This window comes from Neoarius graeffei, chromosome 25 (assembly GCF_027579695.1).
Source record: "Neoarius graeffei isolate fNeoGra1 chromosome 25, fNeoGra1.pri, whole genome shotgun sequence".
Classification (NCBI taxonomy): Eukaryota; Metazoa; Chordata; class Actinopteri; order Siluriformes; family Ariidae; genus Neoarius; species Neoarius graeffei.
The window spans coordinates 38,080,702-38,105,660 of record NC_083593.1 but is presented as its reverse complement, the minus strand read 5'-3'; the positions used below and the strand labels follow the sequence as shown (position 1 = coordinate 38,105,660).

Below are 24,959 nucleotides of genomic sequence, written 5' to 3'. Positions count from 1 at the left end.
AAAAATTTTTTGAAAAAAAGTATCCTGTAGCGTACAAGAAGAACTCATGGCATTACAGTGCCTATAAATAGATTTCATCACCTTTGGGGTTGTTTTTCACTGTGAAGCACGAAACCATGTATTTAACTCATATTTTTGCTGCTCATGAACACAAACTACTCTTGGATATGAAAGTTAAAAAAATTACAGTAATTTAATACATTAAATAACAATAGTAATCAACTGAAGCAACTACCTCTCTTCTACTGCTTAATTACTTGGTTGGAGTCCATTTTTTTCCTGAAGTTTTTCCCACATGATTTCAGAAGTAAATATCCTTCCTTCCTGAAAAAACCAACAACCCTTTTTTAATGGAAGTTGGCCTAATGGTTTCTGTATACCATTAAAGTCATTAGATACTGATGGGAAAACAGTTAAAAGAAACCATTATGCCAGTTCCCATTTTCAGCATGGCTGTGTTTTGGGGTTTCCCCAGTTCCAAAGAAACACTATACCACGAAGACTAAGGAACATTCCAAACAGACAGGATTCTTTAAAAATACTGTACCACCAAGGACAAGAATGCAAGTTTCCCCAAAAACTTGATTTCCCTCAAAGCATGGTGAACCGCAGTGGTAAGGAAGGCCACCAGGAGGCCTACAGCATCTCTACAGGAGTTACAGCCCTCTCTGACATTGATGGAAGAAATTTTGTAAAACAAATAGAAACCAAACTTCATAAATTTGACTTGTGTAGAATGGTAGCATGAGGAAATCCTTTGTTTAAAAAAAAAAGGGAAAAGAGAACATATCCCATCTTGTTTGAAATTTGCCCAAATGATAGCCTATAAATTTCAATGGTCTTTTGACTTTTCAGGTTCAGGTTTTATTCTTGAAAAATAAAAAAAAGATACGTTCTTACCAACGAATACAATGAAAGTATTCGTTGGTAAGAACGTATCTTTTTTTATTTTTCAAGAATTATTATTACAGCATTTTTCACAAATTGCTACTGTTATTTCGCCAGTTTGTTTACATTCTTTATCTTTAAAGGAACAGTCCACCGTACTTCCATAATGAAATATGCTCTTATCTGAATTGAGACGAGCTGCTCCGTACCTCTCCGAGCTTTGCGCGACCTCCCAGTCAGTCAGACGCAGTCAGACGTGCTGTCACTCCTGTTAGCAATGTAGCTAGGCTCAGCATGGCCAATGGTATTTTTTGGGGCTGTAGTTAGATGCGACCAAACTCTTCCGCGTTTTTCCTGTTTACATAGGTTTATATGACCAGTGATATGAAACAAGTTCAGTTACACAAATTGAAACGTAGCGATTTTCTATGCTATGGAAAGTCCGCACTATAATGACAGGCGTACTAACACCTTCTGCGCGCTTCGACAGCGCATTGATACGGAGCTCTGTCAACGCATTGTTGTATTATTGCCACAATGCTTAAAATAGCTAATGCCGTTACCAAAGACAGAAATGTGAATTCACAAAATGAACACATGGTGTGCCATCATGGTGGTTTAACATTAAGCTAGCTAGTCAGTGAAACTCCACCTGACATGCTAGCAAACTCTTTTCAAACTCAAAATCATATTGGGTAGCTAATGCTACTAGGAAAGAAAGATTTCTACATTCTGTTTATTTGGCAAGATTATGCTAAAACGTATTTCTGAAAGGACTTCAGATAAGTTAGCATTATTCATGTTAGCGTAACTCTGTTTTTACATGCTAACTAACAGTGTCCAAGTTAACTAGCTATGCGTTAACATTAGCTGTGGACAAGGCGATGGCAACTTGGCGGGCAAATCCATAGAAAGTAATTTGACGAACCAGACTGCATGGCTATTGCAATGTTATCGCTAGCTCTAAAAGCACAGACAACTTCATTGCAAGCTTTCTCTTGGAATAAAACCTTTATATAACTCAATATGCTTCCACAGGTTGTATTGTGAGTTTTTGTAGGCCGTGATGTGGTTCATTTTAGGCAAACAAAGCAAACAATTAAAATGAAATGAAGCTTTAATCCTTTCAGAAAACTGAAACATGGGTTCTAGGTATGGCCATGGGTGTGTGCATCCCCCAGAAGAACCGCCTCCTTCCATTCTGCCATCAACTGATCGTGTTCAATAATGCTGCTGAGATATCACTGAACTCGGTTTTATACAGTCTATGGACGTGACGTGACCCTAGTGATTACTGATAGACTGTCTCAGTGTCACCTGTGAAAAAAAAAACAATCACATTTTAGAAAAGAAAAGAAAAACCATCCACTTTCAAAACTGCTTCATAGTAACGAGGACCTTGACAGAAATGTAGTGGAGTGAAAAGTACTATATTTGCATTCCAAATGTAGTAAAGTCTCATCTCATCTCATTATCTCTAGCCGCTTTATCCTTCTACAGGGTCGCAGGCAAGCTGGAGCCTATCCCAGCTGACTACGGGCGAAAGGCGGGGTACACCCTGGACAAGTCGCCAGCTCATCACAGGGCTATGTAGTAAAGTCAGAAGTTTAAAAAAAATAACACTCAAGTAAAGTACAGATACTCAAAAAGTGTACTTAAGTACAGCACTCAAGTAAACGTACTGCGTTACTGTCCACGTCTGGTGTCTGCTAAGCGGAAATGATTTTGTTGGACATTTTGTATGAAGTTTTTATCGAATTTGCAAAAAAATAAAAATGAAAAAGCTCTGTTTCTCAAAATCCAGTCAATGTGGATAGAATAAAACAGTTATTCCACTCAATTTCGTCGTACATGGCTTATAGCCAACTCGGTGCTACATGCCTCGTCAGCTGTCAGCTCATGTACGACTCGATTTTGTGGAATACCTGTTAAATAATTTACAGTAGAACAGGGACAAAAAGATTAATGTCCTGTCGGGGGTCAGAACCAAATATCTGCCAACAGTGATACTGCCACGTATTAATTTGTGGGTTGGGGTGGTGGGTAAAATTGTATTTAGCGTTTATTTAACCAGGTTAGTCCTATCTCTTTTACAAGGAAGATGCGGCCAAGACAGCAGCAACACAGTTACAATAAAATAATCAGACAACACATAAATTAACTGCATTAAAACGTACTCATATAAAACACTTGCACACAGACAGCCTGGACTCCAAAGTTTTCACTAGTGCTTTAAATTCGGTCAAGGGTACAAGGTTTTGAAGTTGAAGTTCAGATTGTAAATTGTTCCAAGCATCAGATGCCGGAAACCTAAAAGCTTTCCTTCCCAGTTCAGTTCTTACTTTGGGAACAACAAATTGCCCACAGAGCAGAGAGTGTGACTTCCTTGTTTCCATTTTAAAAGAGACAATAAGTAAAAGATCATATCCATTTTTTTTACCCAAATAATATTGTTTCACTGATGGATGAGGTAGAGGTGAGCTGACAAACTGTGTGTACCGTCGCATGGGCTCCAGTCAAGAACTGTATACAAGTATCTGTAGAACAACCTGTATCATGTATTTACTGAATAAAATGACCAAGGAGTGTTTCATGTTTTTGGTTTTATTTGTACTATGACAATTAAGTGCAAAACAATTTACAAGGGCAAATTCAGTCGATAGACGATTTGCATAAGTCTGCTGACGTGTGCCTATTTAGGCATGTGCTAAAATGTGTGTAATAGGCACATCTGAATCTCCGTGAGCTGTGTGGGTCGAGCTGGTCCGAGCTGAAGGTCAGCTCAGCATGCGTGTCCATCTTTCACAGTCGTCACCCCCCACTCACACACCCCCATCGAGCATCCCATGTCATCTGATAATTAATCTGCTAGCTAATCTCTTTTATTTATCTCACCTCATTTAAGCCAGGATGAGTGTGTGGAACAGCAGCAGCAGGGCGCGCTAATAAGCTTCACGCTGACCTTAAGCGCTGCTACTGTCCCTCTCCTTGTCGCTTTTTCTTTAATCTTTCCATCTCTCATGCTCTCAGACGTGCTGCCTGCTGGTGCCGGCGAAAAGACAGGCACCATGCTATCGGATGGTGCTATCTACAGCAGCATCGACTTCGCTGGAAAAGCAGGCTACAGTAGCCCAGGCAGAGGAAACCATGCCAGCCCCTATGCCACAACACAGATCCTGCAGTCCAACAGCTTCCACGAGCTGGCAGTGGATCGTCCCGAGCCGCGCTGGAAGGCTTCGCTGCGAGCACAGCATGAAATGCCCAGCCTGGGCTACTCACTCACGGAAAATCGTTCCTGTGCCAACGGTATACACAAAGCTCCCTTTTCACTTTCATTCTCAGTCTTGCTGTGCCGGAGGAAACTAAATGAAAGCACTTTGCTCATTAAAGCTAATCTTCTAATCTTCTTACAGTTCAGAGCTGTGGGGGACTCCAGGATGAGTTTAAATTTTAAACTCATACATACTTACTTGTTTGTACTGTACAGAGTATTTAACCTGACAAGAAGAGTACAGTAGCAGTTTCTCTTGATTTCTATACGGTATTTGACATTCTTACTGCTGCATCCTAGCCTTAGCCTTTTTGTCACTTTTATCCATATCAGTGTTGCAGTGTATGCATTTATGCCAAAGTATTTTGGCCAGTGGTCAGGTAATGATAGCCCTCGGCACTGTTTCAGGGACATCTCTGAAAATGGCCTCCAATTTACTTGGCTGCCCGGCTAATTATGAGTGTGGAACATACTGTACTTTGGGACAGGTAATGATAGCCCTCTATAGGGCCACAAAAAAGAAAGGACCGGGAAATAGAGACAAAACAATAAAGCCTGAAGTAAAAAAAAAAACTTTAGGAAAAGTAATAAAAAAAAGTAGAAATGAAATAATGTGCCCAGATCAAGAGGGATTCAATGTAATATTTACATCTTTGCAGAAAACAGACCCAGAGGATATCATCCTTAATCGTTTTTCTTTTTTTAATGTGTGTTTTGCTTCTCAGCCCTGGGAGTTTTGTAGCCCAGAAATGTCAGAGAGTTACAGCCTGATGCCGTGGATTAATCTGATTAGTGCAGGCAGGGATTCCTCTGTGTTTTGACCCATGGACATGAAATTAGTGCACTGTCGCCATGCAGATGAGTAGAGCTGGAGCATGAGGCAGCGCCCATGACTGCCCTCATCCCATCTACTGTGTGTTTAAAACGCCAAACTGAGCTTGTGTCATGAAGAGCTTACAGGAGGCAGAGTGTAAGCTCAGGGCTGTGCGTGCTGCAAATGACAGCATGAACAGGAGCCAAAGACATGGCAGGAAAGCTCTTTGTGCTCCATCAGTGGTAAAGCCAAAGAGAAGAAGAGAGAAAGTGAGATAATGAAAGGAGAAGAGGCCAAGCAGTGGGGGAAAAAAAAAAACTCCTCCAGCAGTCTCCTCGTCCATGAGGGAATGAGACTTGCTCATTAGGCACCTCTGAGACTACGGCTTTTCTTCCTGTGTGCTGAAAGACACATGCAATGGGGAGCAGACTTTCAGCTCAACTTTGACCTTCAACCTCCACAATTAGTCGAGCACACTTTGGCTCTGCCTCCATTTCATCTTCTCTTCTGCATCTGTAGCATAATTCAGATGAAAGCTGGGAATTTTGCATCATGGTGGTGGACTGCATCTAGTTTCACCTTCTGTGTCATAGTGAATGTCAAAATTTGTGTTTGCTTCATTAATGAAGATGATGTCCTCTCTGCTGCCTCCTTTAGGCGGGAAGAACGGAAAAAAGAAGAAATCGAAAGGAGGGGGTAAAACAGCAAAGCCTAATGGCTCCTGCTGGGCCAACTTACCCCTTCCTCCACCACCCATGAATCCTTTACCAGGGACAGAGATGGACCACTATGCTCCTGAGCATCGATCTGAGGGAGGGTAAGGATAACGGAGACACACACACCCCTCCACACACACATACACACACCTTACTGATTTTTACATAAAAGGCATTTTTACAAGACCTGTGCTACATATGCCTTAATTAGCAATATACATCTTTGTTATTGAACACTACGCACATTGTAACTGTTTCTCAATAAAGCCACATGAGACACAGAAACAGCAGGAAAGTTTTAACTCTACACCAGGGTGCCCCTAGATAGCCTCTCTTGTTCATCGAAATGTGCTGAGACCCTACTACACAACACAGCTGCTTTCTCAGTCAAAGTGCTTAGAGCAGCAAAGCAGAGAGAAGAGAGGGAGCAGCCAGCTTAATGAGCATTATGTTTCTTCTCCAGCACTGCTGAGTGAGCTGATATCTTTTGTTTCACCTTTGTTAAGGCTAAGGTTACTTAAATTAGTCCTGGGTCTCTCTCATATACCCCCACTAATCTTTAAGGATGTGTCAAAATATGTTGGCCTCTGGGTCCTAGCCTCTAAACCCACTGATTCATCAACGGCACAGGTATGAGAGCGACACCTGGGCTCCGCCCCTCCCTGTCCAGTCATACTTGCACCAAGGCATGGAGGACGAGCTTGAGGAGGAAGAACGAGTGCCCACTCCACCCTTGAGGGGCGTGGCTTCATCTCCAGCAGCTTTGCCCTATGGCCAGAGTTCCTCTGGCTCATTGGGGTCCTCACATCATGAGGAAATGCAGTCTATGCTCCAGGCCCACCTAGACGAGCTTACCCGCGCCTACCAGTATGAGGTGGCCAAGCAAAGCTGGTGAGCAAGATATAAAATATATAGATATTAAATGTGCAAAATACTAGAAAACATTTTTTTTTCATTACATCTTAGAGATCTTCAAGGTTGCCAAAGAATTTAAACTGCCTGCAGTGTGACCAGTATCCTTTTAACTCTTCCATTACATATGAATTCTGATGATTGCTTGTGTTTAAATGAGCATTTTAGGCAACCATGTTGTTTATGTGACTGTTATTTTATCCACACTCAGTAAATGGTATTCATAAATCACTTTGAAATATTACACACATCATTCAGCATTCCATTTCGATTTTCTTCACTTCGGAAAAAAAAATAAAATAAAATAGAAAGAAACTATTTGAATATGGCTGCAGATGTGCACTTGAAAAGAACAATCATCATCTTTGACGGCAAAAATATTGCAGCATCACAGGATTGAAATTATATTGCCAGAAATGTATTTCTCCACATAATGAGACATTTATGTACCATTCAGAAATACACCTGCTTATTGCCATAAGTGTTGTGACAGACAGCAGCTCCAATCAGCTGAACAGAACAGATATTTTTGCATATCAATACAACATTTTCAGCATTTCATTACCCGTTATTTAGTTTCTGTAGTAAGGGAAACGTGAAGCCTCACCTTACCTTTTGGAGCTCCAAAAATGGCTTCATTGATTACAGTCGTAATGTGTGGTGGGAGAATCTTGTCGTGATAGTGAGAGTGGGGTGGACTGGAGCTCTGGGGGTAATGACTGGGTTGCTGTTGCCGATGTCTTTGACAACAGGAAAAAGAGCTGGTAATTACGCACCGAGACGCTACACGTCTGAGACACAGTGAGGTTGACATGCGGGCAGCTGTGCTGAAGATTACAGGCATGTAGCTGACAGGCATGCCCACCATCTCACTCTAACCCCCACAAACACACACCGACCCAATTACCATCCCATTGTGTGAGCCTTCCAATGGAATTAGTGCTATCAGCTCCAAACATTCTCCACATGGATGCAGGTTAGACTAGAAATACTGTGTGGACATGGATAAGCTCACCATAGACTCAAGCTTCTATTGCTCTTGAGGGTTTTAACTGCTTTAGCCATACAGTGTTTGAGGCATCTGAATGGATCTCCTGGTTAAAGCTCTACTTCCAGAGCTTTAGGAAAGTACATCATCCCTAGATCAGGCAGTCTAAACCCATGATTGGTCATGCTGTCATTGGGTGACTAAGATGCCACCCCTCCATGATTAATCATGCTGTCACTGGATAAAAAGAAGCACTCTGCGGTTGGGAAGGATGGCAAGGTCCCATCAGTCCCAAGCTGGCCATGATGTTGTTGGTCTGAGAAGACAGCAAGCTCTTCTATGATTGGCCATGCCCTCAGTGGGTAAAATGAATGCCAAGGTAGCACTCTTCCATGATTAGTCATGCTATAATTGGATAACAACGTATCCAGGTACCACCCTTCCATGATTAACTCTGCTCTCATTGGGTAGGAAGGATGGCAGGGTCTTAAGAATTCCTGATTTCCTTCTTATGCTATAATTGGGCTGAAAAGATGACAACTTGGTTGGCCATGCTTTAATTGGGTTAAAGGACTGGGAAGGTACCACAATTTCATGTTATACAATTTCATGTTATCATATGGTGGGGAAAATGGAAAGACACCAACCTTCCATGATTGGCCATATTCTCATTAGAGGTGGAAGAAAGCAAAACACCATTGTACGTGCTGACTTTGGGTGGGAAATATGGCAATACACCACATGTCTATGACTGGTCATGATCTAACTGGGTGAAAAACGTAGCAAGGTACCACCCTTCCATAATTGGCCATGGTCTTATTGGATTGAAAGATGGCAAGGTACCACATATTAATGTTTGCCCATGCTGTAATCTGGTGAAAAAGATGATCAGGTACCACCCTTCCATAAGTGGCTGTAGTCTTATTGGATTGAAAGACGGCAAGGTACCACATATTAATGTTTGCCCATGCTGTAATTGGGTGAAAAATATGATCAGATGGGTGGGAAATATGGCAATACACTACATGTCTATGACTGGTCATGATCTAACTGGGTGAAAAATGTAGCAAGGTACCGCCCTTCCATAAGTGGCCATGGTCTTATTGGATTGAAAGACAGCAAGGTACCACATATTAATATTTGTCCATGCTGTAATCTGGTGAAAAAGATGATCAGGTACCACCCTTCCATAAGTGGCTGTAGTCTTATTGGATTGAAAGACGGCAAGGTACCACATATTAATGTTTGCCCATGCTGTAATTGGGTGAAAAATATGATCAGATGGGTGGGAAATATGGCAATACACCACATGTCTATGACTGGTCATGATCTAACTGGGTGAAAAATGTAGCAAGGTACCACCCTTCCATAATTGGCCATGGTCTTATTGGATTGAAAGATGGCAAGGTACCACATATTAAATGTTTACCCATGCTGTAATTGGGTGAAAAAGATGATCAGGTACCACCCTTCCTTGAGTTGCCTTGTAGTCATTGGGTGGAAGATGCCATGCCCTGATTGGTTGGCATAGTGCCATCCTTCTATGACTGGCGATGCTGTCATCATATATGAAAGATGGCATGGTGATTCCTTCATTCCCCATGTGATTTAACTGCACAGTTGGTAGTTTTTCATAAATTCAGACATTAAAGCAAGCTTGTGGGAATAGAGAGACCTACAGCAGTGATAGTTAGGTATTGCAAGGAGAATCAGGCAAAGCATGTAGGTTTGACATAGTGATATGTTTAAAATATAAGACGTATTACTTTTGTATGACTTTCAGGCATCTAAAAAGCAGCTCCCATCCACCCAAGACCCCTGCCCCTCCCATGGGCTATGTGTCCAGTACATTGGGATCAGACATCCTGACTGAAGGAGAAGATGAAGAGGGAGACAGTGAAGGCTATGAGTTGTCCCGACAGCTGTGTGGAATAGACTATTCCCCTGGTCGCAGCCTGGAAACTGTAGAGGGAGCAATCACAGGTGAACAGAACTATTGAATCACACACTCGAACAGTCACATTGGCAAGCCTCAGTCGTCCAAGAAATTGCATTAATTCTTTTGGGAAACAAGGCTCTGTACACTTGCTGTAACAAATATTGCAGTTACAGTCACATTTTATTATTTACAACCAGCTCTTTTATTCCATTGGCTGGGAAAAAATCTCTTTTTTTCACCAAAATTGAAGTACACATGGTTCAGAGTAAAATGCTATTGAATTCCATTTTTCTTCAAATATTATCCTTGCCTCAGACATACTATTAGCAGATTTTTTTTTTATGGTGACATTTCCATGAATCGTTAACAAGGGTCTGAAACAAAAAGTACGTGCTTTCACATCACAGCGAAATTCATATTGGGGGGGGGATGCTGTATCAGTCACTAAAGGCTTTCGGGTTAGATGGAAGCAATCATTCCTACTTGACATCTCATTTGAGCTCTTTAATTTCCAAGTCAAAACTGGATGGATGATTGAAGGGTTTTTCCCCATTCAGCCCCCACCACCTCTCTTTCTCATAACCCACTGTAGACACTCACAAAATACAGATTTCCAGATAAATAAGCATCAGAGTAATTCAGTTCTAAGGTCAGTTCAGAAGTACACAATGGTCAGCTGCATCAAATGCAGTCGTTACAAGTACAACATCCTTCCTGTCAGCTTCGGATGATTTTTAAATGTGTTTTTAGGATCGTAACCCAATCTCGAGCCGCACTTAAGGATATTTCATTTTGGAAGTCATGTGGCTGTGTAAACATCAGAATTCATGCTTTAAAATTAAAAGGGTGGCCCAGAGAATAGATCAGTGGATGCATGGTGTTGGGGTAGTTAGAGGGGGGAGAAAATCACCTTTAGCTCCCATGCAGTTTCTCACTGATGATAGAACTGTACACCTCCTTGCTTTGACACTAGGCAACTTTGATCTATGGGGGTATGCATCTGTGGGGTATCTGATGTAGCACTTTTCTCTACCTGAATTTTGCTGCCTTGCTCAGATTGCATCCAGTGCACCTTCCTCTCCCTGTAAAGGTCTTTTTATATTGCCTCCCCCTCCCTTAGAGAATGACCTTGCAGGACAAGCTTGAAGTTCTGGCAAAGTATAACCTGGTTTGACTTTGTCAGTTTTTACATTATCAACAGACAGCAAGTTCTTTTTCCTGTCCTACAGGGAACAACCACTGCAGTATCAGGACCCGGGCAATATGGCAGCGCACCAAGCACTCTGAACTTGGCTCATTGCATTGCTCATTGCAGTGCTGCGTGCTCATTATGTGCTTGTTAGATTTATGTGAAGAGACATCCCAGTAGATGTGCTTTATTCCAATGTTTGCTCTGTGCTCCATAGGACACCCTTACTCTCACCGAACCCAGGCGAGCAGCGCTGGCTCCATAGACGGAGGACTTCTATCGACTCAGAGCCTGAGTCATCAACGGGTATCACAGCCTTCACAAAAACTACGAGTAGAGACACCAGGAACTGAACCTCACAGGAGAGATGACATTGCTGATGGTGAGAAACAGTTACAGGATTATGTTCTGTTTACGTCAATATGAGCCACTTTAAGAAACATGGTGAATCATCTCATCCCATTCTCATTATCTGTAGCCGCTTTATCCTGTTCTACAGGGTCGCAGGCAAGCTGGAGCCTATCCCAGCTGACTACGGGCGAAAGGCGAGGTACACCCTGGACAAGTCGCCAGGTCATCACAGGGCTGACACATAGACACAGACAACCATTCACACTCACATTCACACCTACGGTCAATTTAGAGTCACCAGTTAACCTAACCTGCATGTCTTTGGACTGTGGGGGAAACCGGAGCACCCGGAGGAAACCCACGCGGACACGGGGAGAACATGCAAACTCCACACAGAAAGGCCCTCGCCAGCCACGGGGCTCGAACCCGGGCTTTCTTGCTGTGAGGCGACAGCGCTAACCACTACACCACCGTGCCGCCCACATGGTGAATCATTCAAATATATTTCCAACAGAGATCGGGTTTAGGGCTGAGTCTTCACAAGAGCATTTCAGCAAAGATTACCAATGAATAGTAGAGAGAGCCTCACATTAAACATCCATCCATTATCCGTAACCACTTATCCTGTGGAAGCTGGAGCCTATCCCAGCTGACTATGGGTGAGAGGCAGGGTACACCCTGGACAAGTTGCCAGATCATCGCAGGGCTGACACATAGAGACAAACAACAATTCACACTCACATTCACACCTACGGTCAATTTAAAGCCACCAATTAGCCTAACCTTCATGTCTTTGGACTGTGGGGGAAACCGGAGCACCCAGAGGAAACCCATGCAGACACGGGGGAGAACATGCAAACTCCACACAGAAAGGCCCCCGTTGGCTGCTGGACTTGAACCCAGAACCTTCTTCCTGTGAGGCGACAGTGCGAACCACTACACCACCGTGCGACCGCGCTCGCCATTAGTTCAAGTAAATATCAGCTTTACAATGTTCTTAGGAAACCAAAGGGCTGAGCTGCGCCACACTCAGAAATGTGAAGCAGGCTGAGATCAAACCAGGAATCATTAACAGTTATTCCACGAAATCGAGTCATACATGAGCTGATAGCTGACTCAGCGCATAGCGCCAAGTTGGCTATAAGACATGTACGACGAGCAGTGTTGTGCATGAACGCGTTCAAAAGAACGCGTTCACTGAACACACTCGATTTTCCATGAACTTTGAACTGAACGCAACAACTTTGTAATGAAAGAACTTGAACGTGAATTCGTTCAAATTATGCGACATGAACGACAAACATGAAGATGAACGAAACATGAAACCTGATGAATCGAGTGGCACGTCTACTTGCAAGATATTTTACGTTCTACTACTTCACTGTCAGTCTGATGTTGTTGTCACTCACTGCCCTGAGGTGCCGCGTGTGTGCAATGCATCATGGATAACGTAGTGTGAAGCCGGAGATAGTGGATGGCTCTATGATTTGGCTCCATACTACGTTACCCATGATGCAGCAGAGCAGAGTAGGCGTAACCCAGCGTTCCCTAGCTACAGGCAGCAGATAGCGCGCACACCACAGCCGGCGCACACTCACAGCAACATGGCCAGTGAAAGTTCAAGTAGCGGCACGGAGAACACAGATGAGTACAATGCCAAATAATTTTAGAAATTTGATTGTTGTGTGCATACACAGATGTGTACTGAAGAATGAGGCTATCTGAAGTTTTCCTGTTTTGTATTTTGAGAAATAAAAAGCCCTTGAGCATGCATCCCTCTGTCTGATCAATATGGTTGATATGGTCAATGCTGTTGATATGGATCTTAAAATAGCACTCCTTCAGTGTGTATACATATTGGCAGTCATCTTTTTAGAAACACACACATTTATGAGGAAGTCTAGTTGTCGTTTATTAGAAGTTACTGTTAGTTGAAACTGAAAGCATTTGTTTGAAGTCACGTGTAACGTTTTGGTGCAGTGGTTGAGTCAGTGAAGAAATCAAAATATTTTGTCCTTTTTTCCATATATAGTATGTACAATAACTTCCATTTTGTGTGATAGAATATAATATCTATAATATGTGAGTAGTTTTGAGCTAGAATGTAGCATATGATTTTAGTCTTTATTTTCATATCCCACCTAAAAGTAAAATGAACTGAACTTTGAACTAGTTCAGAATTAAAACTGTGAACTATGAACGTGAACAGTTCACTTTTAACATGTTTGAACTGAACTTGAACTAGTTCAAAAAAAGTGTGAACTTGCACAACACTGACGACGAGATTGAGTGGAATAACTGTTTTATTCTGTCCACATTCACTGGAATTTGAGAAACAGAGCATTTTTATTTTAATTTTTTGCAAATTCGATAAATAAAAACTTTATACAAAACGTCCGACAATATAATTTCCATGTAGAATGTAAACAAACCGGCGAAATGACAGTAGCAATTTGTGAAAAATGCTATAATAATTATTATTGAAAAATAAAAAAGATACATTCTTACCATCACATACTTTTATTCCATATTTTATTGCTTTTTTTGTATTTTGGGGTTTTTTTTCGAGTAGAGTTTTTATTTCGTCCTCGGTAGGTTCAGCAACATGCTCTGCCATTTTGTTTTTCTCTACTCATGGTATATGAGCTGATAGCCTAGTAGTAGAGCAGCCAATCAGAGTGCACGATTGTTCATATCCAGTGAATGTGGATAGAATGAAACCAGATAGATAATGAGAGTCTAGAGCCTTTACAGAGAGAAGTCTGATTGCAAATAGGCGAATGTCATTCGTAATCAGATAACTGTGAGGCTGTGAGCTGTGGATCATGGGAGAAGTAGTCTGCAAGTTTTGGCATTACATTCATATAAAATAGCTACAATGCCGTTCTTTAGAACAGCTATTTCTAAGTAGTGAAGAGAACATAAGGGTCCAGAACAGTAACAGTTACCAGTGTATTTTGTTTCCCCTGCAGTGCGAGCTCCTTCCTCAGAGCCCCTGCACAGCGTTGGTGCACGGCGACACACCTCCTGGGGTTCTGTAGGCTCTGATCCTCCTGATGAGTGCGTGGTGTCAACACTGGAGCGGCAGCATGCAGCCAGCTGGAGCTCCAGAGGCACGCTGGGATGCATCTCACAGAGACGGTCCAGCACAGATCAGCGGGACTCTGCAGGACGAGCGTCAGGCAGCACGGAGACCAACTACGGACATCTATGTGAGCAAACTTAACTTTCGCTCTATCGAGATTCAGGGTCTGTGTGTGCACCGAGATGAAAAACTCACATTACATGCAGTTCATTTAACACTATTGTTGCCTCGCTCAGGTCCTGGCGTTACCCTCTGTACTGTTCTTTCATTTTGTCAATCTTTATTGTGTTTAAACTCGCGGATCTGATGATTGTTTAGCTAAGTGGGTGACATTTTAAACATGGGGAAAGTGTCCTTAAAAATAACTTATGCATATATTTCAAAACAGTAATGATATTTACAGTATATCACTCCAGGGTGGCCGCGGGTCCTTAAAAAGTCTTAAAAAGTCTTAAATTTAATTTTCCTAAAATAAGGACATTAAAAAGTCTTAAATTGTCTTAAATTTCAAACCCCGTGGTCTTAAATTTTCAATCTTAAATTTATGGAGATTTTACTCAGTCATATCGTTAAAATGTGGTACACTTTGGATGGGGAAAAAGTTTAATCGTTTTTGATGCTCACAATTATACCGCGCAGGCTCCGAATCCACCGGTTGCTAGACACACACGTGCTTGACAACCACTCAGTGCCTGATCTGTTGATGGAGGGTAGTCCGAGCCACAATGGGTAAATGTAAATTTAATGATAACTGGCTGCAAGATGCAAAATACTCGTGGTGGCTGAAAGCTGTACCCAAAGATGCCAACGAGGCATACTGTGTAGCATGCTGTAAGACTTTTAAGTTGGGCACAATGGGGATAAGAGCGGTGGACTCTCATATGAAGAGCACCAAGCACGTTGCTTTTGCTAAAGGCCGCGAGCATCAGCCTCAAATATGTGACTTCAGCACTGCCACCACTAACGGTCGTGGAGAAGAGATGTAAGATCTGCGAGATGTACCGTAAGAGAATATTGTGTGTGTGTGTGTGTGTGTGTGTGTGTGTGTGTGTGAGTGAGAGAGAGAGAATATATTATATTGCGTGCATGTAAGAGCAGTGGCGATCCTAGAGTGATTTACTCCCCGGGCGAAACCCCCTGCTGGCGCCCCCCCTGGCCCAACCCGACAACCACCTCCCACCCACCACCTAAGAAAACACTAACTTCGTCCAGAACACACACGACCCCATACACAAACTCACAACAGCTATTTTCAAGAACAAATTTCCAGTTTTAATGACTAGTGCAATAAAAAATACAAAGATAAACAATAAAAGATAAACAATAAACAAAAAGACTCAATGACTTCGCATTACAGCTATCCACAGCTATTTAAGAAAGCACAACTGCACTACAGCACCACCCGATGGTCAAAATATTGCACAAGTCAGTCAGTTTTACCAACAGAGTGCACAATGAATTATCATAGAATACCATTCACCATTATTATTAACAAGAAGACTTAAACCTCCATTAAAGTCGCACCATATAAATAACAGAAGAAGCTAAACAGTTAAACAATCACAATTACAGAATAACATGAAGTGACAAAAGATCTAAAAATACTATACATTAAAGTGGCAAAAATGGTAAAACACAATCATGTATCATAAATAAATGAACTAACGACAGAGAAGAGGTAAATCCTATACATATTACTGTACACATAAGAAGAAATAACAAACACTATTGTGTATCATAAATAACAAGAAGTAACAAATGAAGAAGTTAACGGCAAACCACTATAATTTGTCATAAATAACAAGACATGGAAAAGAAGTAAGAGGAAAACAGTCTAATATATATATATATATATATATATATATATATATATATATATATATATATATATATAGGTTAGGTTAACTGGTGACTCTAAATTGACCGTAGGTGTGAATGTGAGTGTGAATGGTTGTCTGTGTCTATGTGTCAGCCCTGTGATGACCTGGCGACTTGTCCAGGGTGTACCCCGCCTTTCGCCCGTAGTCAGCTGGGATAGGCTCCAGCTTGCCTGCGACCCTGTAGAACAGGATAAAGCGGCTAGAGATAATGAGATGATATATATATATATATATATATATATATATATATATATATATATGTATATGTATATATGTCCCCCCGCCCGTCTTGTTTTTTTTTCGGGGGGTTTTTTGGGGGGACCGTTGTTTTTTTTTTTTGCGTCCGCGCTCGTGCCGCCCCCCCCGCGATGCCGCCCCGGGCAGCTGCCCGGTCGGACTGCCCCCAGGACCGCCCCTGAGTGAGAGAATAATATTGTTTGTGTGTGGGTATCGTTCCAAGTGTTTTAAGAAGTGCAAGTGAGCATACCTTTCAAGTGAGTGAGCCGAGGTTTCAGGTGTACGTGCATTCACATTGTTTAACTGTTGTTTTCTGCATTGTTGTTTGACCAAAGATGGAATTGAACAATTCTGCTTACAATGTGACTCCCCAAGCAGAGAAAATAATAATTTAAAAAACCTGTTGCGGCGGCACGGTGGTGTAGTGGTTAGCGCTGTCGCCTCACAGCAAGAAGGTCCGGGTTCGAGCCCCGTGGCCGGCGAGGGCCTTTCTGTGCGGAGTTTGCATGTTCTCCCCGTGTCCGCGTGGGTTTCCTCCGGGTGCTCCAGTTTCCCCCACAGTCCAAAGACATGCAGGTTAGGCTAACTGGTGACTCTAAATTGACCGTAGGTGTGAATGTGAGTGTGAATGGTTGTCTGTGTCTATGTGTCAGCCCTGTGATGAGCTGGCGACTTGTCCAGGGTGTACCCCGCCTTTCGCCCGTAGTCAGCTGGGATAGGCTCCAGCTTGCCTGCGACCCTGTAGAAGGATAAAGCGGCTAGAGATAATGAGATGAGATGAGATGAGAAAACCTGTTGCATTGGATTGTGTGTGACTTCATTCACATTTTCACAGCGTTACACTGGATTCAAACGTTGTGACTGCATTCTGATCGTCACATAGTTACAAGTTTATCCGATCCTTATATTGTGTTCTGAGTGTGTGAATGCCTGTCAAGGAAAAGAAATGAAGTACTTCTACTAGAATAGTGTTTTCTGGTGAATGTTTACAAGAACAATAAGTTACATTAAATTATATAGTTTTTTTTTTTTTTTTCAAAAGAGTACGTTTTTGCGTGACTTTAGATTTGGTCTTAATTTTTTTTTGGAACATGGTATGAAAAAGTCTTAAAAAGTCTTAAATTTAACTTGGACAAACCTGTAGACACCCTGCGATTCACACTGAAATGTAAATCTGTAAAATACTTCAGAAATCTTTTTTTTTTCATTAATGGATGAATTAACAGCTTATCCCGAGAGCATCCTTTTCCATGAGTCGTCCATTATAGATTCTGATTGTTAAATTGTACATTTTAGTGTCCAGAAACATTCGCTCAACCTTGTTCTCAAACCTGAAATATCTGGAATATTTCACGAGTCGCATGTACTGTATAAAGTACTGTACAAAAGTCTTGTAAAGGAATGCTATGAAGCACAGATGCCTTCAATGAGAATGAAATTAAAATGTTTCTACGTAAAAAGCAGTAGACAGTAATAAACTAAAAAGTCAGTATTTGGTGTGACGACCCTTTGCTCAGTTACAGTTTATGCAGCTTAATAAGGAAACTGATCTTGGCTCCAAACTGATACAGGACACTTCGTCCAGCAACCATTCCGTCCATTGACATTTCATCCAATAGTTAAGACATTTCGTCCAAAGACTTTTTCATACGCACTATCAATTATTTTATATTTCAGGTTTGTTCGAAAAAAGGAGGAATTCTGAACAGAATTTGACCGAAGCAAAACACATTTTTGCAGCGAGTAGTTTAACCACCCGCCACTCGCCAAGCACAAGTTGTGAAATCTAATGGCGAGTAAGGATCACCCCAGACTCGCCTTTCTCGGCGAGTGTGTTCAAAACAATGGGTTCCTACCTAGTATTCATGTAAAATCCAAGAAATATTCGACAAAAACTCCTTCCTCATGCAGGACTCGGGCGCACTCCGGACTGCACGCGCGCCTTATTAAGACTGACTATATGATGAATTAAATGGCTTCACTGGACTCAAAGCTCGGAGAGCAGCCTGTAATGGTAAGAGTCTACTTGTTTACACCCCTTACACTGCTCTTTTTTGTCGAAGCACTTGTACTACGGCACTCGTTTGCTTTACAAAAATTGTTTATTTCCATTTATTATAGGGAGACGTAGTCATAAACCTGCTTAATGCACTCCCTTGAATGAATTATGGTTTGTTTATATATCGATCTTGTCGCACATATTGTCACCACATATAAAATAATTGATAGTGCGTATGAAAAAGGCTTTGGACGAAATGTCTCAACTATTGGACGAAATGGCATTGGATGAAGTGTCCTGATCTCACTCCAAATGTGATCTTGGAGAATCTGCCACAGTTCTTCTGAACACTTTGGCTGCCACACTTGCTTCTTTCTGCATTATGTTTTTTTTTTGTCTATTATGTCCATGATCTGTAGCCGCTTATCCTGTCCTACAGGGTCACAGGCAAGCTGGAGCCAGATAATGGATGGATGGAATATGTAATATGTTGCTTTCTTTACTGCCAGGGTTCCCAAACTTTTTCAGCTCGAGACACAAGAGACATATTTGGTGGCTCCCTGGGGAAACTTACAAAAATATATCACGGATTGGCATAAGGCTTACATTTATAAACAATGATACACATGTGCTTAACTAATACAAATATAACATGCACATTACTGACTCTTTAACCATCAAAAAAAAAATGTTGACTGAATGCAAATTGCTGCCTCATCCACATTAGGGATAAGCCTGTGAGTCGGGGATGGAATGTCGGAATGTCAGTCACTGCTAGCAAAGTAAAATCAGCAATCACGGCTAACACTGACAATGTTAGCTAGCTAGCAACACACACACTCGTCACCAACTAACAGACACATGAACCAAGCAATTCAAATGCTCACATGCACACACACACACAAAAAAAAAAAAACATGCCCAATTTACTTTTCCACTGTCAAAACACTGTGTCCTGTAAGTCTCTTCTTTGCACAGGAAAATTATTTTGACTTGCCCCGATACTGAGAATGCTTCGTTTGGAGATGTTTGTCCAAATTGTTCATTATTCTCAATTTCGAATGGCTTTGATGAAGCCAATGTTAATAATCTCTTCCTTGTATTTTCGTTTCGACATCATGCACACGATCGACAGTGAGGGAATCACCGGAGTAACACTCAGCCAGGACCTGAAATCACATTTTCAGGATGCAAGGAGAGAGAGAGAGAGAGAGAGAGATGCAGCATCTAAGCTGAAAAGACAATGTAGTAAAAAAGAATGCCCTTCTGTTTTCTCATCTCATCTCATTATCTCTAGCCGCTTTATCCTGTTCTACAGGGTCACAGGCAAGCTGGAGCCTATCCCAGCTGACTACGGGCGAAAGGCGGGGTACACCCTGGACAAGTCGCCAGGTCATCACAGGGCTGACACATAGACACAGACAACCATTCACACCTACGGTCAATTTAGAGTCACCAGTTAACCTAACCTGCATGTCTTTGGACTGTGGGGGAAACCGGAGCACCCAGAGGAAACCCACGTGGACACGGGGAGAACATGCAAACTCCGCACAAAAGGGCCCTCGCCGGCCACGGGGCTCGAACCCGGACCTTCTTGCTGTGAGGCGACAGCGCTAACCACTACACCACCGTGCCGCCCCCCCCCTCCTTCTGTTTTCATCTCATCTCATTATCTCTAGCCGCTTTATCCTTCTACAGGGTCGCAGGCAAGCTGGAGCCTATCCCAGCTGACTACGGGCGAAAGGCGGGGTACACCCTGGACAAGTCGCCAGGTCATCACAGGGCTGACACATAGACACAGACAACCATTCACACTCACATTCACACCTACGGTCAATTTAGAGTCACCAGTTAACCTAACCTGCATGTCTTTGGACTGTGGGGGAAGCCGGAGCACCCAGAGGAAACCCACGTGGACACGGGGAGAACATGCAAACTCCGCACAAAAGGGCCCTCGCCGGCCACGGGGCTCGAACCCGGACCTTCTTGCTGTGAGACGACAGCGCTAACCACTACACCACCGTGCTGCCCCCCACCTTCTGTTTTAATTAGGAAAATTAATTCATGTATCATAGCATTGTTATGCATTTTAGTCTTCCAGTTGGCGACCAAATAAGAACAGGTCTGTGACCCATTTGGGTCACGACCCTGAGTTTGTGAAAGGCTATATTACTGACATATAAATTTTACCTTTTTTTTTCTGTAACATTTCTTTCTTTCTTTCTTTCTTTCTTTTGGAAAAGTAATGTTTGGAAATATAAAAATGTTTTTGCACTGACTCGCAAAATTAGTGACAATAAAGGGGGGGGTTAAGACTTTTGCACAGCATTGTATATCCACATGAATTTGCAGCAAATGCATTTCTGGAAGATCACTGGAAGGAGAAAAGTTTCTTTATTTTTAATGATATTGTGACATTGACTGATGAGTTCACTTTGAACTTGCACCCCTCCTCCCCAAATGATAAATTATTCATTATAAGCAAATCATTAGAATGTTCTTAATGCCCTCATATCATTAGCATGTATGCTAGCTGGCATATTTGATAACTATATACTAAAAATACGAATATTTTAAGCACAGAAATAACAATAATTGTGTCACTATTTCATATTTTTTCTGTACAGTGTGCCATCACAGTGTGTCATCTCAGCTCTGCTCTGAATTGTCCAAAATGCATTAACCTCCATTTATCTGTGCTTCAGAGTGCCATGTGTGAGAGATAAGCCAGACTACTCACTGCCCACGCGACTGAAAGCAAGGACGAGAGAGAGAGAGAGAGAGAGAGAGAGAGAGCGCAAGAGAGATTCATTGTTCACCCCTGCAAAGTCCAGTGAGCTTCTTCCCCTGGTGTTACACGAGGCAATTTTTTTACCTCCGAAGCCAACACTGAACTGTGAAGCTAATGTACAGACACACGTCTCCTGATGGTGTTCAGCTTGCGGTTTGCTTCTTTGTCTAACTTACGATGAAACGTCACATGTCCTGCCCATTTTGTGCCACAAAATGCGCATCACTTGGAAATAAACAAGAAAGATGGTTTTGTTTTCTTCGTTTTTTTTAATCCGAAATGTAAATCACACAAAAGGGATGTGTATTTCTTGTAAATAGTTTTTTTTTCTTTTTCAATTTGATGTTGCTTTGCTATGCAAACCAAAATGATTTTTATTATTATTATTATGATTATTATTATTAATGTCTCTTAATGGTTTTATAACATTGTGAATGGATAAAATGTGGTGTCACTATTTGTTTTCTTTCATAAATGACCAACTGATTTCTAAGCTATTATTGATAATTAATTGTTTGATTTGCACATTCTTTGGTGATTAAGCACAAAATCTCCAGCACCTGCTGACGTGCAGAGAGAAAGATAACACTACAGATATGCTCGTGAGTATATTTGTACGAGTCTACTCAGCAGGCTAAAATAGAGATTTAGGACGGAAGCGTCCGCAGACAGAGATGTATATTACCGATTTGTTGTGAGGGGATTTATGCTCGAATGATGGAAGAAAATCACAGTCAAGCATACAGGACTAATAAATGCCAGCTGAGCAGGCCTAATGCAGTTGCCTGCCCCTAGTTATTTGTGTCAGATGTTGAGTGGACAGAATGCTCTACTGCAGTATTTTGTGAATGTTGTTTATTTTCGACATATCTCAATTATTTACAGACACTCATGCATCCAGCTCACTGCAAGATGTTTTATTATATATATATATATCTATATATAAATATATATCCATATATATTACCAAGCGACAATATGTGACTTTGCTCCGATTTTTGGGATTGAGACATTAAAATATCTGGATCCTAACAATGATAATGTCACACTGGATCATCCTGTGCAGGAGTGAAACCATAATGAAGGTAGCAGTTGACAGCTGCTCGTGCTCGACCCTTAGCAGGTGTGTTTAACCTGCGCAAATGGAAGTGGGTTAAAACAGGTGGGCTGAAATTCTGATGAGGGAAAAAATACTAAGAGAAAGGGAACATTGCCCTTGAAATCGCTCCCCTTTTTTGGCAGCATTCCCAGGTCTGTCCTCAATTAGCATGGTTATTTAATATTATGCTGTTCAGAAAGCCATTGTAAAAAAAAAAAAAAGAAGAAAAAAAGAAAAAAATCAATCGCTTGTCACATATGTTTAAGCTAGAGTGCTACTCTGTAAATGAAACCTTTTTCAGTAAATGTCGGTGGTTCAAAAATGGAAATGGATGCTCAGTTTATGAGTTTCCAGCACTGAGAAAAGCTGAGCCCAGGAGACAGTTCTCTCGTGTGTATGGCATTTTCTCTGACAATTTTTTAAGCAATTTATTTATTTATTTATTTATTTATTTAGTGATGTGCATTTACTCCACATGTACATAATATCTAATCTGCCAGATTCGTTCTACCCTCAGGAAACCACATGCACTTGCAAAGTGTGACGATTTCTGAATCCAACAATGAAATGAAAATAAAATCTGTATGTGAATGATGCTTTTTTTAATGAATGAATGAATGAATTTATTTATTTATTTATTTATTTTTGGTCATTCAAGTAGCTTTGTGTTGTGCATCACTTTCCAGGAAGACTTTAATTCCTACTTACTAGAAATGCGCAATGTTTGAGAATGTAAAGTCTTAAACTTTCTTCTATCCACAACTGGACTGGATAGTCAAGCCATTCTCAGAAAATGTGACAAATTCCGTTTTAAACATGAAGTTTGGGTTTTTTTTTTCTCTAAAACCATTAATCCTGGCCCTCTGTTGTACATTTATTCCAAGAAAGACTTTAACAGAGTATTAAAAAATATATATATTGAGACAACTTGTCTGCATTTGCAAAAATTTTATTTCGCCTAAATATACCAAAATATCATTAACGTCATGTGTCTAAATGAGGATTGGTGAAATTTGAATGAAAATAATTCCTTTGTTTTTAATTTTATTTTCACTTTTCTTTCTGAAATATTACCTCTATACCTTCACTTTTTATTGTGGAAAATATCATGATCTTTGCTTCACCGGTTTTTGGTGTATAGCCTAAAATTTATGTACAAGAATGTGTACTTTCTTGATGTCTTTACCGTTACCCAAATGGCAAAATGACACTGTAACTCAGGGCTTTGACAATAGAGGGCAGTGCAGCTACAGGAGGAAGGACCAGGATATTGAGCAGCCATTCTGAAAAAAAAAATCACTGGTGCATGAATGTTGGAATCCAGGATACTGATCAGGTAAATATGAAATTTCGAGATGTCAGGGAAATTAACTGTCTTTGCCATTACTCCCAAATCATAAAGATAATGATGCTATGTGTTGGAAAAGTTTAGTTAGCCAAGTAGCAAGTTAAGATGAGATAATAAATGCATAATTTGTTTATCTTTTTTTCTGCACTCAGTGACCCAAAAATGCCATGAGATGTCTTTGCCATTACCCGGTGTTGTCTTTAATGTTACTCTATAGGGTAGTGGTAAAGACATTATGGGTAACGGTAAAGACAACAACTGGGCATTATTTTTTCATAATAATGATATCTCTTGTTTTGTGAATTCATGAAATTATGCTTTTTTGTCTATTAAATATATTTACAGGGATTAACTAAAATTAGTGTATACAAAATTTTTTAAATGTCTTTACCGTTACTTGTCACATTTTTTGGAGAATGGCCCAGTTGCGCTAATAAATGACAGAAATGACAGAAAAAGAAATGTTTTTTGAATGTGTCTATTTTACAGATGTAGTTGTGGGCAGTCCCTTTTGAATCCTGAAATCCCCTCATTGTGACAATCCACAGTAACCAACTTGCTTGCAACTGCAATTTACGCTTCTTGTGTTTCTTAATCATTTGAGCAAATACAATTTTGGCAGCGTAGGTGCAAGTGCTCATTTACAAACATGACAGTAGTCCAGAATGAAGAACAGCTAAAATATGATCCACCTCCAGACTTAGTTAAGATGCACTCTCATTCCAAAGGTAATATAACATATAGTCTTTCATCAAGGTGGCTTCACTCTTCTTGGCTCGATAATATAGTGCTCTGGCATATTGTTTCAAACTTGGCCTCACATCGGAGTGTTTCCTTTTGGTGACAAGTAAATCAAACATTTCCTCGATGATTTCCCACAGTTGAGCAGCAGTGGAACACGGCGCACCTGTGTGGTGTTGACTTTGTTAATGGAAGGCTCTCTGTTCTCTAGCTGCAGGCTAAATGGAGAAGTTAATTACCACAGAGCTGTGATTATACTGCATGGCAGTGTGGAAGTCCAGCCAACACAGCTTTCCTCAATAACACACATCCCTCATGGAACAACTGCAAAGTGAGAGAGACAGTGTTGTTCTTTTGTGATTTGAGCCACATCGACTTCCCTACATCAGTCTAGCTTTTCAGTGTGTTGTTTGGTGCTTGGTATAGACCACATTGTAAGAATGATATATTCAAGGTCAATTGGTTGTCCATTAAGACCAATTGTAGTAGAAATCACATGTAAAGTCTCTCTCTCTCTCTCTCTCTCTCTCTCTCTCACCACACACACACACCAACCTCAAAACCCCTAACTCCAGTGGGTAAAAGCATGGCATGTTCAGTAAAAGCAGTAATGAAATGATTCGTCCTTGAATTTGAAGCAATATAAGGTCAAGAGAAGCTCAGCGCCTTTCATCTTGATTCTTCTCTTCTTTTCAAATACTTTGAAGGATA

The 24,959-nt window shown here is 41.2% G+C and overlaps 1 protein-coding gene across 1 annotated transcript in view; it reads left to right on the top strand.

Annotated features, from left to right (window-relative positions):
* The window catches only part of LOC132873228 (roundabout homolog 2-like), a gene marked incomplete at its 5' end in the record, with an annotated part of 299,632 nt that extends 278,281 nt beyond the window's left edge, over window positions 1-21,351 (top strand). Inside the window, 7 exons of the mRNA XM_060908587.1 lie at window positions 3,919-4,194; window positions 5,631-5,790; window positions 6,320-6,580; window positions 9,373-9,572; window positions 10,935-11,099; window positions 14,041-14,280; window positions 20,975-21,351. Of these exons, the coding sequence (XP_060764570.1) occupies window positions 3,919-4,194; window positions 5,631-5,790; window positions 6,320-6,580; window positions 9,373-9,572; window positions 10,935-11,099; window positions 14,041-14,280; window positions 20,975-20,976 (1,304 nt within the window). The remainder of the gene's footprint in view (window positions 1-3,918; window positions 4,195-5,630; window positions 5,791-6,319; window positions 6,581-9,372; window positions 9,573-10,934; window positions 11,100-14,040; window positions 14,281-20,974) is intronic.
* Between the last annotated feature and the right edge of the window lie 3,608 nt (window positions 21,352-24,959).